The sequence below is a fragment of the Cricetulus griseus genome (genome assembly GCF_003668045.3).
Source record: "Cricetulus griseus strain 17A/GY chromosome 1 unlocalized genomic scaffold, alternate assembly CriGri-PICRH-1.0 chr1_1, whole genome shotgun sequence".
NCBI classification, from domain to species: domain Eukaryota; kingdom Metazoa; phylum Chordata; class Mammalia; order Rodentia; family Cricetidae; genus Cricetulus; species Cricetulus griseus.
Genome location: NW_023276807.1, coordinates 158,553,747 through 158,572,833, shown reverse-complemented (window position 1 = coordinate 158,572,833; position 19,087 = coordinate 158,553,747). Strand labels below are relative to the sequence as shown.

General features: G+C 39.6%; 1 protein-coding gene across 2 annotated transcripts in view; it reads right to left on the bottom strand.

Annotated features, from left to right (window-relative positions):
* The window catches only part of LOC100760353 (39S ribosomal protein L1, mitochondrial), a 63,236-nt gene extending 44,389 nt beyond the window's left edge, over positions 1–18,847 (bottom strand). Inside the window, exons 1-2 of one of the 2 annotated variants that reach the window (XM_027387674.2) lie at positions 18,781–18,847; positions 17,759–17,870 (exon numbers count right to left, since the gene is read on the bottom strand). In XM_027387674.2, coding sequence (XP_027243475.1) covers positions 17,759–17,870; positions 18,781–18,832 — 164 coding nt within the window. In that variant the 5' untranslated portion in view covers positions 18,833–18,847. Of the gene's footprint in view, positions 1–14,339; positions 14,461–17,758; positions 17,886–18,780 lie in introns of those variants that run through there. The other variant, XM_027387675.2, reaches the window with a different exon arrangement.
* Positions 18,848–19,087: the final 240 nt, after the last annotated feature.

Here is a 19,087-nt window from a genome sequence, read left to right as displayed (position 1 = left end):
TGAGCACTGACAGAGAAAGTCAAGCAAGGAATATGAGGAGTGTCCTGTAGACAGATGCAAGTGACTAGGAAATTGATTCAGCTTACAGCCATAACTACCAACACCTCATTTAGTTCAACATGCTCTATGTCAAACTCCGAATCTAGAGAAATATAAAACAGAAAATTATGTTGTTCTAAGTCCCCAAGTTTGGGGTAATTTGTTACAGTAGTAACAGAAAATAAATATGAAGTCCCATAAAATGTATGTGAAAGAAATTACAGAAAAAATTTTTAATCTCAAAACCAATTTAACATAAAATTCCCTTCTTATTCTTAGCACTCAACAAATCCTCTTGTGACCACTAATAACAGTATCCTCCCCACTAATAAGCAACTGAACACACTGGCAAATAATGATAATTTTCACTTTAATAGTGCAGGCACCTTTTCAGACTGCCAACAGCAAGTTTGAGCAGGTGCCCAAGTGGAAGGATATGCCATGCTTTCCTGATACTTACTAAATCCTGATACCTCCCAAGCTGGAGGAACCACATTTTAATCTTGTATTTACTAATGGAATAACAAAGCCATTAGCAGACAAAAGAGCCTGTTTAGGAAGAAAGGTTCTATTTAAAACAAAGTTTCTAGCCGAAGCCCTCAAATTTACATTAAATAAAACCTTGACTTCACAGCTAAAATTTCCATTATTTAACATGCAAATAGTATGAAATCTCCAGAGGGTGGAATGACTTCTATTTTTTGTTGTTGTTGTTTTTGGTTTTTGAAAACAGGGTTTCTCTGTATTGCTTTGGGGCCTGTCCTGGAACTCACTCTGTAGACCAGGCTGGCCTTGAACTCAGAGATTCGCCTGTCTCTGCCTCCCAGTGCTGGGATTAAAGGCATGTGCCACCAACGCCCGGCATGACTTCTTTTTTTGTAATTATAAATATTTGTGAAGCACCAAAAGGTCTGATAAATGGGATTGTGATGGTTAAAGAACAATGTACTTACCTACAGTTGGGACTTTGTAAAATATAATTTGTTCAATGTAAACATTTTTAGGTTTCAAATGGAACAGTGCTTTAGGAAAAACTAAGACTAGTAAGACATCATCATAATATAGAACAAACAAGATTCTCAGGAAACTGGCACTGTAGTATAAACTAACAATCCCAGCACTTCAGAGGGAGAGAGAGGAAGACCTTGAGTTCAAAGCCAACTTAAGCTATTCAGCCAAGTCCAGTTCAGCCTAAGCCATACAACATGACCCTTTCTTATTTGTTCAGGGGACAAAGTATTTCATCACCCAAGGTCCTGAGTTCCATCTCTACCACCACAAAAGGGAGGTGGAAGGAAAATGCATTTATCAAAAAGCAAAACTGCAATTAAACAAAATCCTTCAGTAATACAGTACAAACCAATCTCAGGAACCCACTGCTTTGTTTCCACAGCCCTCCAAAACCATCTGTCTTTACTCAAAAGAGTCACATTAAGAAGACGTGTTGTCCATGCAGTTACGTAAAACCATGGAAGAGCTTAAGGGCCGTGACTTTGAGATCAATATAAATCATACTGGAAAGGGAGGTGGCGGGGAGGACACCTGGCAGTCTGCACCAAGAGAACAGTTATCTGCAGTTACCTGGGTAACTAAACCACACAGATGAAATGAGTAACAAGAGACGCACTCAGGCTAATAACTTTCACCCCGCCACATCTGTCCTCTAACGACAGAAACATGAAAGGAAAAGTAAGCCACGGTCAGACTCAACCACACAGACAAGAAAAAAACAGTGCTATAATAAAGCTCACTTCAGGACTTGAAAATCTGTGAGTCAAACAGCAATCCAACAATTTCAAAAGCAAAGAATCTTTTACATTGAGGTGTTTTGGTTTGTTCTTTAAAATTAAGTTGAACTAAATAATAACAACGCTTAAGGCAACATGAGATACACACACTAACATCCTAACAGTGATTTATTTCATTCCTTTTTAAACTAAATGCAGCTCTGCTGCACTTGCACTGTGAAAGCCAGAATGAGCACCCGCATGGAGAAAGAGGGGCCATGAAAACTCCCAACTTCTCTTGACCCCACCCCAGAGCTGTGAATGTAGGCAACCCAGCAACCTAAACTCCAAGGAGAATCAGCCCCTCCACACCCTCATTATGTCTCTCCAATGACCAACCTGGAGAGAAAGGCAAGCAGGTTAGACAAACTGCAAGGCTAGTGTGGCAATGCACCTCCTCAGGAACACAAGTTCATACTTTCACAGACCTTTCCCACACACCTCCAGGAAAGAGTGCAGCGGGCTGGAGATTAGAGAGCCTCCAGAGAGGGTGCAGGCCAGAGGAAAAGGCCTAAGCAAACACCCACTGTCTCTGGTAGAAAGGAAGAAAACTATCACCAAAACTTCTACCTAGAGTTCCAGAATCAAGGCAGGAAACAGTACAGGGCCCAGACTACTATCTATCCAGATGCAGGGCAGGAACTTCCCCACAACCTGCAGTAAGTATAGACACAGAGAGAAAGGAGAGATGTGTTCAAAAAGCCCATCTCCAAAGCCCAGCCTCAGTGGGCCTTCCATTCCTAAATCGGGATCCACTGAGCCAACCTCTTTCACCCATTTCCAGCCAGGCAAGCAATGAGTAATAGGCAACAACAGCCTACTACTTGCTAGAGGAGATGCAGCTGCACAGCAGGAAACAGCACCAAGCACGCACCAAGAAAAACCCAGCAACCCAACCCCCATACTGAGCACAAAGTAATGGTACAGAGATTTTTGTCTGGTGGTAACCATGGAGACCACGAAACCAAACTCTAGCTCAGCCCTTGACCACACTGGCTCAACATGACACATTAAAAGACAAGCCTACTTGCTATGTAAAAACTACTGACTATTCTACACAGGAAATTCATCATTTAATTTTAAAAAATAGACACATAAAGAAGCAAGAAAAGGACCCCATTGTCAAGGAAGAAAGAGAACCAGACTCAGACAGACAAACTGACAGACAGATCCTCCTTGCATATCAGTGGGGTGGAGAGGGTTCAGAATGACAGAGTGCAATGCATGGTATCTCAAGCGTAGCAATCCCAGTGCTCAGTAGGCAGAGGCATGGGCAGGCCTCTGTGATTTCAAAGTCAACCTGGTCTCCCTAATATATTCCAGACCCCAGAGGACTAATTAGAGAGATTCTGTCTCAAACAAAACAAAACAAGAACAAAGAACAACAAAGAAAAGTACCATCATGTCTTAGACTTTGACTCCATGAACTATTTTAGTAGATTATGAAGTCAATCATTAAAAACTAATGGTTACAACTAAAATTATGAATGCATCTCATCAAATTACTAAATAATCTTATGACAGTTTTTCATATCATTCTAAAGTGGGCACATTTCTTATGATTTTTAGGGCAGTAAAAAGCATCAAGCTTACTACTGTAAAAGTTGGGGGTGACATATAATAAGAATTACCTAGAGGATAAGCAAAAAATGGTTTCAAATGTTCTTAAAATAAGTAATAAGCTAATAAATACTTGCACATAGCAAAAATAAACAAATAGCCCAATAGAATAGGCAAAAGATGTCCACGAGAAATAAACTACAGAAATGCAAAAACTGCTAACTTCTCATGTAGAAAACCCTCACTCTTCAATAAGCTGGATAGGATACAAATTGGTAAAACCTAAACACCTCAACTTCACAACAAATCAGAATCCAGGCACTAGTCGCACCCAAAAGACAGGGCAGGGACACAGCTCAGTGGCAGAGAAGTTGCATAGCTTGTGTAAGGACTAGATTCCATCCCTAGCACCAAGAGGAGGAGCTGTTGCTGCTGCTCCTTGTCTGTCACAACCCAAAAGAGCCTGCTTCCTAATTAAATGTCTGCTAGTTCTGTGTGCATCCATATTAAGCCCTATTAAATTATCAGACTGCACTTACATTTCTAAGTACATTTACTTCCATGCCCTGGTACTACTGACATAACTTTTTTCCAATTCCCCAGCAAAACTCTAACTTTCAAGTAGAACTTAACTTCCACCAGCAATCCTATCACACTTCTGCCATATCTCTAATATAATAGCCATAAATAAAGGTAAGTTATAACAGAGATCTATGCTAATTTATGATATATTAAAAAAAGTCCAACTCATCACAACAAAACCTGTAAACAAAAAAGTATTCAGAAAAAAAAAAAAAATAAGGCCTGCACACAGGGGAACCTGTCCCAGTGGAACAGCCTATCCACAGTCTGCCAATATCATAGTACTAGTCCCACCTCCACCCACGGGAAGAGGAGAGCCATTTGAATATTGGACCTGCTTGTACCCACCGGAAGAGAAGCTTGGTCCCATACCCACCAGGAGAGGGAGAGACCCCACCAGTACCCACTGGAAGGGATGGGAAGACAACAGTATAAGAAGACAGTCAACAACAGAAAGATCAATGATGCCACCAGAGTCTAGGAACTCCACACCAGCAAGACCTAAACATCCCAACACAGATAAAGCAGAAGAGAATGACCCTAAAAACAACTTTATGAAGATGATACAGACTCTCAAAGAGGAAATGAGAAAATCCCTTAAAGAGAAATGGAGAAAAAAACACAAAAAAATTCAAGAAATGTAGGAAAAGACAAGCCAAAAATTACAAGAAACAATTCAAACAGTGCAAGGTTTAAAAGCTGAAATAGAGACACACACATACACACACAAAAACAAACAAACAAACAAACAAAAAAACAGTCTGAGGGAATGCAGGAAATAGAAAAGCTGGGTAAACGATCAGGAACTACAGATGCAAGCATAACCAACAGAATACAAGAGATGGAAGAGGGAATCTCAGACATTGAAGATACACTAAGAGAAATAGATTCATCGACCAAAGAAAATCTTAAGTACAACAAATCCCTAACACAAAGTATCCAGGAAATGTGGAACACCGTGAAAACATCAAACCTAAGAATAATAGGTACAGAAGAAGGTGAGGAAACCTACCTCAAAGGTGCAGAGAATATATTCAACAAAAATCATAGAAGAAAACTTTCCCAACCTAAAGAAAGACATGCCAATGAAAGTACAAGAAGCTTACAGAATACCAAATAGAGTGACCAAAAACAAAAACAAAAGTCCCCTCATGACATAATAATCAAAACCCCACACATACAGAATAAAGAATATTAGCAGCAAAGGAAAAACACCAAGTAACACATAAATGCAAACCTATCAGAATTACACCTGACGTCTCCATGGAAACTCTGAAAGCCAGAAGGTCCTGGATAGATATGCTACCAATGCTAAGAGACCACGGATGCCAGCTCAGACTACTATAACCAGCAAAGCTTTCAATCACTATAGATGGAGAAAACAAGATAGTCCATGACAAAACCAGATTTAAACAATATATATCTACTAGTCCAGCCCTACAGAAAGTTCTGGAAGAAAAACTCCAAGCAAAGGAAGTTAACTACACCCACAAAAGTATAGGCAATAGATAATTCCTGCTTTACCAACAGCCAAAAGAAAAAAAAAAGGGGGGAGGGGTCCGGAATCCACACACAATCCCAACAACAACAACAAACCCAAACCAAACAAGAATCAACAATCAATGGTCATTAATATCCCCTCAATATTAATGGTCTTAACTCACCTATAAAGAGACACAGACTAACAGAATGGATACGAAGACAGAATCCTTCTGCTGCATACAAGAAACATACCACAACTTCAAAGACAGATGTCACCACAGAGTAAAGAATTGGGATAACATTTTCCAATCAAATGGACCCAAGAAACAAGTTAGTGTAGCTATTCTAATATCTAACAAATTAGACTTCAAACTAAAATCAATCAAAAGAGATGAAGAAGGTCATTTCATATTCATCACAGGAAAAATCCATCAGGATGAAGTATCAATTCTGAACATCTATGCCCCAAATACAAAGGCACCACATTCATAAAAGAAACATTACTAAAACTCAAATCACACATAAAACCTCACACACTTATAGTGGGAGACTTCAACACCCACACTCAGCACTAGACAGGACCACTAGACAGAAACTTAACAAAGAAACAAAGGAACTCACAGAAGTTATGACTCAATTGGGATTAACAGACATCTATAGAACATTCCATCCAAACACAAAAGAATGTAACTTCTTCTCAGTACCACATGGAACCTTCTCTAAAATCGACCACATACTCAGCAATATAGCAAACCTCAATAGGTACAAAAAATTGGAATAACCCCCTGTATCTTATCAGACCCATCATGCTTTAGAATTCAACAACAACACAAATTGCAGAAACCCTACAAACTCATGGAAATTGAACAATGAACAATTGCAACATTACTGGGTCAAGGAAGAAATTAAAAAAAAGAAATTAAAGACTTCCTAGAATTCAATGTGAATGAAGACACAACATACCCAAACGTATGGGACACTTTGAAAGCAGTACTAAGAGGAAAAGTTCATAGCACTAAGTGCCCACATGAAGAAATTGGAGAAGAGTCAGCACAGCTGAAAGCTTTAAAACAAAAAGAAGCAAACTCACCCCAGAGGACTATACTCCAGGAAAAAATTAAATTGAGGGCTGAAATCAACAAACTAGAAACAGAGAAAACAATACAAAGTATCAATGTAACAAAGAGTTGATTCTTCAAAAACATCAACAAGATAGACAAACCTTTACCCAAGCTAACCAAAAGGCAGACAGAGAACATGCAAATTAACAAAATCAGAAATGAAAAGGAGGACATAATAACAGACACTGAGGAAATCCAGAGAATCATCAGGTCATACTCTGAAAGCCTATACTGCACAAAATTTAAAAAATTTAAAGGAAATGGACAATTTTCTGGATAGATATCACCAAAATTAAATCAAGAACAGATAGCCATTTAAACAGTCCTCTAATGAAACAGAAGCAGTCATTAAAAGTCTCCAACCAAAAAAAACCCCAGGGCCATATGGTTTCAGTGCAAATTTCTACCAGAAATTCAAAGAACAGCTAATACCAATTCTTCTCACAGTGTTCCATACAATAGAAGCAGAAGAGTCATTGCCAAACTCTTTTTAGGAGGCTACAATTACCTTGGTACCCATGACAAAGACACAACTAAGAAAGAGAACTACAGACCAATATCCCTCATGAACATGGATGCAAAAATACTCAATACAATACTGAATTGAATCCAAGAACACATCAGAGAAATCATCCACCATGATCAAGTAGGCTTCATCCCAGGAATGCAGGGATGGATCAACATATGAAGATCTATCAATGTAATTCACCATATAAACAAACTGCAAAAAGTACATGATCATCTCACTAAATGCAGAAAAAGCCTTTGACAAAATCCAACACCCCTTCACGATACGGTCTTGGAGAAATCAGGGATAACAGGAACATTCCTAAACATAACAAAAACAATACACAGCAAGCCAACAGCCAACATCAAATTAAATGGAGAGAAACTCAATGCAATTCCTCTAAAATCAGGGACAAGACAAGGCTGTCCACTCTCCATACCTCCTCAATATTTTCCCTGAAGTTCTAGCTAGAGCAATAAGACAACAAAAGGATATCAAGGGAATACAAATCAGAAAGGAAGAAGTCAAACTCTCACTATTTGCAGATGATATGATAGTCTACATAAGTGACCCGAAAAACTCTACCAGGGAACTCCTACAGCTGATAAACACCTTCAGCAAAGTGGCAGGATACAAGATTAACTCAAAAAAAAAAAAAAATCTGTAGCCCTAATAAACAGAAAACACATTGGTGAAGAAAGAAATCAGAGAAACATCACCCTTTACAACAGCCACAAACAACATAAATTACCTTGGGGTAACACTAACCAAAAAAGTGAAAGACCTGTACCATAAGAATTTGGAGTCTCTAAAGAAAGAAATTAAAGATACAGGAAAATGGAAAGATCTCCCATGCTCTTGGATAGGTAGGATCAACATAGTAAAAATGGCAATCTTGCCAAAAGCAACCTACAGATTCAATGCAATCCCCATCAAAATCCCAACACAATTCTTCACAGACCTTGAAAGAACAACTCTCAACTTTATATGGAGAAACAAAAGACCCAGGATAGCCAAAACAACCCTGTACAACAGAGGAGCTTCTGGAGGCATCACCATCCCTGACTTCAAGCTCTATTACATAGCTATAGTCCTGAAAACAGCTTGGTATTGGCACAAAAATAGACAGGTAGACCAATGGAATAGAGTTGAAAACCCTGATATTAACCCACACACCTACAAACACCTGATTTTTGACAAACAATCCAAATTTATATGCTGCAACAAAGAGAACATCTTCAACAAATGGTGCTGGCATAACTGGATGCCAACATGTAGAAAACTACAGATACACCCAAGCCTTTCGCCTTGCACAAACTTAAGTCAAAATGGATCCAAGACTTCAACATAAACCCAGCCACACTGAACCTATTAAAAGATAAAGTAGGAAACACCCTTGAATCAACTGGTACAGGAGACCGCTTCCTGAACATAACACCAGTAGCACAGACACTAAGATCAACAACTAATAAATGGGACCTCCTGAAACTGAGAAGCTTCTGTAAGGCAAAGGACACAGTCAGCAAGACAAAAAGGCAGCCCACAGACTGGGAAAAGATATTCACCAACCCCACATCTGACAGAGGGCTGATCTCCAAAATATACAACGAACTCAAAAAGCTAGTCTCCAAAACACCAAACAATCCAATTAAAAAATGGAGTACAGAACTAAACAGACAATTCTCAATAGAGGGATCTAAAATGGCTGAAAGACACATAAGAAAGTGTTCAACATCCTTAGCCATCAGGGAAATGCAAATCAAAACAACTCTGAGATATGATCTTACTCCTGTTAGAATGGCTAAAATCAAAAACACCAATCACAGTTTATGCTGGAGAGGAGGTGGAGAAAGGGGAACACTTCTCCACTGCTGGTGGGAGTGCCAACTTGTACAGCCACTTTGAAAATCAGTATGGCGACTCCTCAAGAAAATGGGAATCATTCTACCACAAGATCCAGCAATTCCACTCCTAGACATATACCCAAAAGAAGCATATTCATACTGTAAGACCCTCGAAAAGCTCAAGCTTCCAGGATCTTAGCTCCGAACCGAGGCCACCCCATCACAGAATGGAGGCAAAAGCTTGATGCAAATTGCATGAGGCTTTATTGTAGTTTAACGAGCTAACCCCATGTTAGCTCGGGTCTTTGACCCACCCACCATGGTGGACGGCTAGCAAAGACAGTTTGAAGCCGCTGCATACAGATCTTTATAGGGCAGCGTAAGGGAAGTGTCTAGGGGTATGCACAGGCTCAGGATTGGTGCGCCTCCAGGCTTGGAGGGTTTGCCCTGTGTTGATTGGTCAACTGGTTGTTATGGCCCATAGGCCCTCCCAGGGTGGTTGCTATGCTCTCTGCGTCATTGCTGTGTGCTTGTCCGTAAAGCACACCCAGAGCCATAAAGCATAGCACCACCAGCTAACTTCTGATTGGTTCCTTGACACGAGGCAGGCATCTGACCTCTAAGTGACCAAGGCAAAGTTATGGCAAGCACATGTTCGGCTGTTATGGCTGCCGAAATGGGGAGCTGACCCCTTCAATACAACAAGGACATCTGTTCAACAATGTTCATAGCAGCACTATTTGTAATAGCCAGAAACTGGAAGCAGCCTAGATGCCCCTCTACCGAAGAATGGATAGAGAAAATATGGTACATTTACACAATGGAGTACTACTCAGCCAGGGGAAAAACAAAAAACAAAAAATAATGGAATCTTGAAATCTGCAGGAAAATGGATGGAACTAGAAGAAACCATTCTGAACAAGGTAACCCAATCACAACAAGACAAACATGATATGTACTAACTCATATGTAGATTTTAGACATAGAATAAAGGATTACCAGCCTACAATCCACACTGCCAGAGAAACTAGTAAACAAGGAGGACCCTAAAAGAGACAAATATTTTCCCCTGGAGAAGGGGAAAGGGTCACGATCCCCTGAGCAAATTGAGAACATGGGAATAGGGGGGAGGGAGCTACAAGAATGAGAAGGGAAGAAGAGGAAGGATGCAGAGGTCATGAGGGAGCAGAAAGGTTGAGTCAGGTGAAGAATAGAAGAAAGGGTATATGATAGGTAGGGTTTTAGTTGAGAGGGGTGGTAAGGGAGGACGGAAGGGAGAAGGGAACTGGGATTGTCATGTAAATCAATCTTGTTTCTAATTCAAATAAAAAATGATAAAAAAAAAACAGCAAAAGAAAAACCACATGATCATCTCACTAGATGCTGAAAAAGCCTTTGACAAAAATCCAACACCCCTTCATGATAAGGATCTTGGAGAAATCAGGGATAACAGGAACATAGCTAAACATAACAAAAACAATACTCAGCAAGCCAACAGCCAACATCAAAATAAATGGAGAGAAATTCAAGGCGATTCCTCTAAAATCAGGAACAAGTCCAAAGTCCACTCTCTCCGTATCTCTTCAATATAGTACTTGAAGTTCTAGCTAGAGCAATAAGACAACAAAAGGAGATCAAAAGGGATACAAATTGGAAAAGAAGAAGTCAAACTTCCACTATTTTCAGATGATATGATAGGGCTGGTTAATCTATGGGGCCTCTGATAGTGGATCAGTATGTATCCCTAGTATACGAATGTACTTTGAGAACACATTGCACATAGAGGAATACTCTCTCAGCCTAGACATGGGGGGGGGGGCGCTAGGTGCTGCTCCAAATGATATCACAGACTTTGAGGATCCCCTGTTGAAGGCCTCACACACCCCCTGGGGGGGGGGTCGGGGAGCAGAAAGGGGATGGGATGGGGATTGGTGGAGGGCAGGGGAGGGAGGGAGGGAGAGGGAACTGGGATTGACATGTGAAACAAGCTTGTTTCTAATTTAAATTAAAAAAAAAAAAAGAAAAAAGAAAAAAAGAAAAAGAAATGTCTCTTAAATGTTGTTTAAAAAAAAAATCACAGCTCCATTTATTACCTATAAACTAAAAAAGATGGTAGATGTGACTATGCTAAATAAAGAAATATATTCTACAGTGGTGGTGGCGCACACCTTTAAATCCCAGCACTTGGGAGGCAGAGGCAGGTGGATCTCTGTGAGTTTGAGACCAACCTTATCTACAAGAGCTAGTTCCAGGACAGACTCCAAAGCCACAGAGAAACCCTGTCTGGAAAAACCAAAGAAATACATTCTAATAACACTTGCTAGTAAGGATACAAACTGACAAATTGTTTCTTTCATTCTTCCTTTTGGCATTAGGGATGGAATTCTGAGCCTTAGAAGTGCTAGGCAAGTGCTCTATTACTGAACCAATACAACTAACAAGGTAATTTCAGATCATCTTTCAAAATTGTAAATATATACATTTTCTGACCAAAGAATTTTTCTTCTCAAAGCTTACACTTCAAATACTTCCATTATACATGACAAGATACATGACTTTTACATAGTTATTAAGTACAGGATCATTATATTAATGAAATATTAGAAAGTTAAATTACATAAATTATAGTACATTTATACAGCTAAATATTATATAGTTAAAATAACTAGACAGCACTATATGAATCTATATCCACAGCATATTGTTAAAAACAAGCAAGACGCTTGCTTTATGCCCTACTACTTATACAAATAACAAGAAATGCATAGTTAAAAATGCATATACCATTATAATTCAATGGTTAAACCACAGGTGCAGAAAGGCCACCTACTTCTCACTGTCTAAACTTTATACATCTTTAATTGCTTATCAGGAACTAATTCATTTAAAATAATGACTTCTAAAGACAAAAAAAAACAATTTTTTTCTTTTTTTCAAGACAAGGTTTCTTTGTGTAGCCCTGGCTGTCCTGAAACTCTTTCTATAGAGCAGACTGGCCTCAAACTCATATAGATCCATGTGCCTCTGCCTCCCAAGTGCTGGGAGTAAAGGCATGGACCACCATCAACCAGCTCAAAAAGCAAATTTTTATGTTACTGTCAGTTCATTTTAAAATACTCAAGGGCAGAACAACAAAACAGGTACCTGGCTCATATTCACATTACCAACATCCTGTGTAGTGCTTAACATACAAAGGATAGAGACTGCTTTGGCTAAGTTTATGAAAATAAGAATATGTTAAACAACAGGAAATTTACAAATTCTTCTAAAATTCCCTACACTTCAGTTTTCATTTTGGATATCCCATAACCTAAGGCTTGTACTCTAACAAAATTCATTAAAAGGAAAGATTCTGTAGTTTGAACTGTATTTGACAGACCCTACTGCCCTCCAAAGCCACTGATTCTACTCTCTTAGGCTAGTCATGACAGATAACATGAAGTCAGACAACAAATCTTCCATCCATGCCGTCTAACTATGGGTTATATTGTTCTATATTACTACTGAACTTCGTTGTTCACGAGTACTGAAATTTAGGTCCTAGAACCCACATGAAATGTAATCTTCAGGCTTCCATTCCTCCATTTGAGAAATGCTCATCATAGTATCTGTACTTCTAACTGTTGTGAAGATTAAATGAACAACTATATGAACTGTGCTCAATTATAATTAGTATACAGTGATGGGGGAAGTGCTTCTGTGGATGTGTTTGTCTTATTGGATGATAAATAAAATACTGTTTGGACAATGAGGCAGCAAGTTTGGTGGGACTAGGAGTCAAGGAGGATTCTGGGAAATGGGAAATGTAGTAAAGAAGTGGTGATCCAGGCAGGAAGTGACATAGCAGGGAGAATCATATATAATCAAGGGCAAGAAGGAAGTCATCCCTTTTGCTCTTCCTCCTGCTCTCTGCTCTGAGCCGCCATGTGATCCTGGGATGTGAACGCCAGTGGAAGGTGTCCTACATAAGTCTTATAAAATATGTAGATTTATGATAATTAAGACTGAGCTAGCAGATGAGAAATCCTAGTCACTGACCAAGCAGCATTTGTACCTAATATAAGTCTCTGTGTGTTACTTGGGACCTTAACGTGGCGGCAGGCAGAACTTGGGCAGCCTGGCAGAAAGTGCCCATGTGGAAGCAGGACTTGGGTGGCTTGGAGAAAGACTTATTATTACAATACAGCACACAAGAATTCTGTAAATTTTAACTGGTAATATCCTATAGTGCTGTGGCGTTTAATTATTACTTCCTCAGCCATTTCTTTTAATTACAGAAATGGTGGCATTAGGGAAAAGGACATCCAGTAAAAAGATGATACTGTTTTGCACTTCATTAATATCAGTGTTCTTGGGAGAAAAACCAGTTAGTGTTATGGCCACCAAACAGATGTCACGAGCCTTAAGCCCAAGAGCTCAACCAGCATTGGCCTTTCAGTCCCTCTCTCATTCAGTTCAATGGCAGGACCATCAATGGAGAAAAATCAAACTCTAACTCCATATAAAACCAGCTTTCTACTCTTGGTAATCAGAAGCTATGAGAACAAATTTCAGCCCTTTCTATTTCCATATATTGAAAGTCTACATAAAAAATAGATATTTATATGTGTGTATTTCTATGTATCACAATAAACATTAAAAATCTGACATTCCAATATAAAATCACAGTACCAGTAATTCTGTAACATCTAATTATAAAGAGCAGGAAAAATCCAGTTTCAGAACTAAACTCTTTAAGTTCAAATCCTTATTCTGACTTGCTCTGGGCCTCTGCTAGGGACTGGCTCTGGAATCTCAATGTGATGTTTAGTTTTAACTGTCAACTGGAAACCATCTAAACCACTTGGGAAGAGTCTCAGTGAGGATCTGCTGGGTTGTGTTGGCCCACAGTCATACTGAGAGTCTCTTAAGTGGGTTAGCTGGGATAGGCATACTTGCCCATTTTACAGGCTGGGCCCCCAACTGAATGAAAATGGGGGAGCAGGTAAGTACAGGAAAGAACACACACTCACTCTGCTCTAGACTGTGGGTGCTGCTGCTGCTGCTTCAGGTTCCTGACACCCCAATTACCCCACAATGATGGGATGGGACTTGGGACTGTCAGTCAAATAAACCCTTCCCTCCTAAGTAGCTTCTGTCAGGGTATTTTACAGCAACAAGGAACGAAACAGAGCCATTATTGGCACCTTGATTTCCTTCTCTTAAAATGAACATAGTACAACAGCTCAAAAAGGCAGTGGCGAGTAATTAGCTCAAGAGGTTCATAAATGCTGCCATTATTTGAATCTTTCCCTCAGAACACCAAGGTCAAAGAGCACAGATAATGAACTTTTATAACTACAAATCTTTATATTACTACAGTTTTAATCGGAACTTTAATAGTAAATGAAGCAACTGAAGAAAAAAAAAAACTTACTTTTTAGCAGCAGCAGCAGCAGCAAAATGTCTGTGGGTCCAGAGCACATTGACAGAGCAGGGGCAAGGAGGGGCCTGATAAGCTGCCTTGGAAAGACAGTGCCTTTGGTGTTGTGTCAAGACTTGGAAGAAAAGCAAAATATAACATTAATCATCAGATCATATATTTTTTACATTCTAAAAATCAGTATTTTCAAAACAAAAGCAACTAATATTTTATGATTTTTAACATTGTTAAAAAGTGTAAGACTACGGGCTGAATTTTTTTTTTTCCATGTAATTATGGAGGCTGCTTCAAAAGCAAGAGAATCTGAATTTGGATCTCTCCAGTATCCACATGAAAAACTCGATGTGGTGGCATATGCCTACAATCCCAGGAATAGTGAGATGTCAGGAAGCAGATCCCTGGAAGCTTGTGGGCTAGCTAGCCTGACCTATATATGGAGAAGTTCCAGGCCAATAACAGACTTTGTCTCAAACAAAAGGTAGTAGATGTCTAAGGAACAACCAAAGGTTGTCCTCTGACCTCTACACCAGCAATGCACCCATCCCCCAACATGAATACAAAAACAAAAACACATACACACAAACATATAAAATATCCAATAATAGGGGTAGGGCATAGCTTAATCGTAGTTCCTGGCCTAGGATGTACAAGGCCCTGAATTCGGTAAGCATCACCACTAAAAGGAAAGGTAAAATATAGAAATCACACTTAGAGAAATTAAACGCAAACAGAAGCATCTAATGTCTAGTAACTTTTCTATTCAGTTGTGTTTGAGACAGGAGTGCACTGTTGATTAGTCTGACCTGGAACTCAATAAGTATGGCCCAGGCTGGATTGAACTATAAGTAATGTGTGATTACAGGCATGAGTCTTTACACCCTCTTCATCTATTTTTACCTTAATCTAATTTAAGTTCAATAGATTAATTTTATTAATATGGAATATGAACATATATACCCCTATATTTTAAAAATAGTTTCTATTTTATTTATTCATTTTAAAAATGATACATTCTCAGAGTTGTTCGAGTTCTTCTAAAATCAGAATAAAGTGGGAAATTTGCCCTACCAGATCAGGACTTGTTATAAGAAGGGGTAGGGAGGAGAAGGGTAGTGTAGGGGATGAAAAGAAAGAGCCAAGTATAATTGTGTATGTATGGAAGTATCATTGAAAACCATTTCTTTGTAAGCTAAGAAAAATTGATTTAAAAGAGATGTTATAAAGTTATGGTGGTTCTACACATTGGTAGTGGCACAAATACAGAAAGACAGATTGATAAGACAAACAAAATTGTTTGACAACAAACTCATGCAAAATCCCAAGTACAGAGGGAGAAAACCCCCCACTGACAGGTGAGTGATAAAAGCTTTTCAAAATAGAGAAAAAAAATTGTCTTTATAGTCTTTAGGAGAGGAATGGGTTCATAAATAAAACCAGAAGGCACTAAATAAAAGTGGTTATATTAAACAAATGGTAAGTGTTATTCTCTATGCCCACCAGCTCCGCCTATCCCTCTTCTCCCTAGCTATTGGTCATTCAAGTTTTTTACTAGACCAATCAGGTGCCTTAGGCAGGTAAGGTAAAACAGCAACACATCTTTACATAATTAAACAAATATAGCATAAACAAATATAACACATTTTACATGTTTTTTTTTAAAAAAAAAAGGAGTATAAGCAAATGTAACACACCTTTACATAGTTAAAGTAATATTCCACAACAGAAAGGTAAAAAGCTCTGAGGCAAAACATTGATGAAGATAAACAGGTTAAATTAAGTTATATGAGCTAGTGGGACAAGCATAAGATAAGGCTAAGTATTCATAAATAATAATAAGTCTCGTGTTATGATTTGGGGGCTGATGGTCCAAGAAAGCCTGATACATATACCATGTATACATACACATGAAAAAAATCTTATAATGTATATTGTAAAGATCAAGCATTATGCTGGCCTGCTCCTGTCATCACCAGGCAGAATGCACTCAGGCAGTACCTTGGTCTGCCCAGGTGCAAAGGACCCTTTTAAAAGAAAGAACTCTGCCCACTTATGCTCTCTTTCCCTCTGTCTTTCCCTCTCTTCCCCGCTGTTCCCCTAGGGCAGACAGGATTTTTCCTGTCTCCCTCTTCTCTTCTGTCCTCTCTCTGTCTCTTTACCTCTTTTCTCTTTCCTCCCCGCCCTTCCCTTTCTAATAAAATTTCTCACTTAAGTTCTGTCTGCCTGGCATGTTTGTCGTCGTCGTCCGGCCCCCAACCCCCCATGGAATCCTCACACTTTATTCCTAACATATATGACACTCTGAATTCAAATTAGCCATATTTGAAGTACTCAGTAGTGAGTAAACAAAATGGACAGTGCAGGTATAGGCCATTGGAAGAACTTGGGGGAGGGTTTTCAGAGTTCTGAGCATAGGAGTGATATGATTAAATTCCTTTTTTAAATATTAAGAGCCTGGAAATAGAGTCTCAGACTGGCTTAGAACTCACTATATAGTCCAGGTTTGCCTCAAACTGCGTTAATCCTGCGGACTTTGCCTCCCCGGCGCTGGGATTAGACACTTGTACCACCACAATCAGCTTAAGGTTTTTTTCTTTGACTTTATTTATTAAATTCTTATTTTATTTATTAAATTTATTTTATCGCACTGGTAGAGATTTACCTAGCATGCTTGAGGCTCTAGGTTCCATAACCAACACCACAAAAAAAAATCACAAACTTCGGTTTTTCCCCTGACGTTTAATAGACAAATTTAGCCACACGCCCAGTGGGATTTGCTTCTTCCCTTTAAATGGAGTGATGACGGCTGTTTCATCAACATATAGTCCTGATTTAATTGGATAACGATATTTATAATTACTGTCCTTTAAAAAGAAAAAAGGCATGGTAATAGAGGACCTGTCATTCTAACCAATTGGACCTTACTTGTTACTGAAAAAGAAACACTACAGAACTGGTCTCCAAATGATAAACATGACCTAAATTACATAACGTCTGTAAATTTAAGAACTGGAATCACCTGTATTCACGAAGCGGCAACAAACAAAAATAAAGGTTCAATTGCTGACAGATGTAAATCACTTTATATACCACTTTCCCCCTTTCAGGACTCGCATATCAAAAGGAACCCACCCTCTATCCCACACTCAGGGCAGAAGCCAGCCCTGTAGTCCTCACCCCTGACTGAAAGGACAATGTATTTTCTTCCCCCATTTCACCCTCAGAGCGACCTGCTCCAAGAGAGAAACCTTGCGTTGAGTTGAGGGTAGCTTTTAACTAGTGACGCCAGAACGAGCATGGAGGCACTTCGAGTACCTACAGCTGGCCCGTGCCTGCCAGATTCTGGCGTGTACTCTGCTACAACAAGAGACGCCGTTCTGGATCTACCTCCCACGAAAGAACTCCGGCTGTCTTACCTCTGCCGAGGTATCGTATGGCGGCCGCCATGCTGACGATTCCGGATTGTGTTGTTGAAATTGGTCCCGCAGTTCAACTGCACCGACGAGCAAAAAAGATTCCGCCCGGAAGCTGGCAAAGGGGGTAGGTGTTGGTAGGAGCAGAGGAACAGGGGCAGACAGAGAGTCTATTTGGCGGTTTTCCTGTCGGTTCTGTTTTGTGGTTAAGGCACAAAAGCTTTACAACCGTCAGGAAATAAATGGCTTTGTTGGAAATGCTGTAATTATTTATTCCTTCTTATTTTTTTTTCTTTTTGCCCTGCAAATGTATTCAGAGCCATCATTTAAATGGGAGAACCCAGTTCCCTGCCTAAAGTCTTGAAGAACCTGGAGTATCCCCCGCTACATTCAGCCTTACTAACATTTTCCCCCTTTAAATGCACGTTGCCAGGCGATAGTGCGCCGAGCTAGCTTGTGCGAGGCACTGAGTTCTATCCCTTTGACAACAAAGAGAAAACAATCCGCCAAACTTCGCCACCACCCAAGGTGGACCAGCAGGTCCTATTCACTAACCCCCTTTCAACAACTCCACACCAACGTTAATCTTTCAGCAATCTGCTTTACCGTTCCCGGCTGCTGGAATGCTATGCCTTTAGGACCAAGCGAGCAATACAGTGCTTGGCGTTTAGGAAACAAAACTACGGTTTTCTTTTGATTCTTGTTTTTGTGTTTGTTTACGTCTAGTATTCAAACGATCAGAGATGATCACAGGCCCAAGCACAGGTTATTCTGACACCCCTCCCCACCAAAGAGACTGATCCATTATGTCATTATGCCCGCATTTTCTCTAAAACAAGTCTGATCGCGATTTAAATTAATTCCTCATTAAAATAAAACCCTCCAGTGATTGGCCATTTCCAAAGGCTCACTTATCACCTCTGGCTATCTTCTCTAGTCAACGTCCCTCCTAAGGCTCTTGCGCATCACACACACACACACACACACACACACTAAGGGAGGGAAGGAAACAACACATTTCTCACCTATGTGACTTTGTTCCCCTGTGGCTTCTGCTTGAATTATCATATACCCCATTGCCAGTAAATTTTTTTGTTCCTTAAGATTTCAGTTCAGACTTAACTGATTGTTGGCAGTCCCCTTCCACACTTCCAGGACTGAGTTATGGCCCCTTCTTTCTGGTTTTGAATAATAAACAGGAGTTATATGTGTTCATTTGAAGCAATTCTGAGGCCTATTTTATATATAATATGATTTACCAACCTAAATTGTACAATTAATGGGTGTCAGAAGATTTGCAGTTGTGCAACCATCACAATGAGCTCTTTGTGG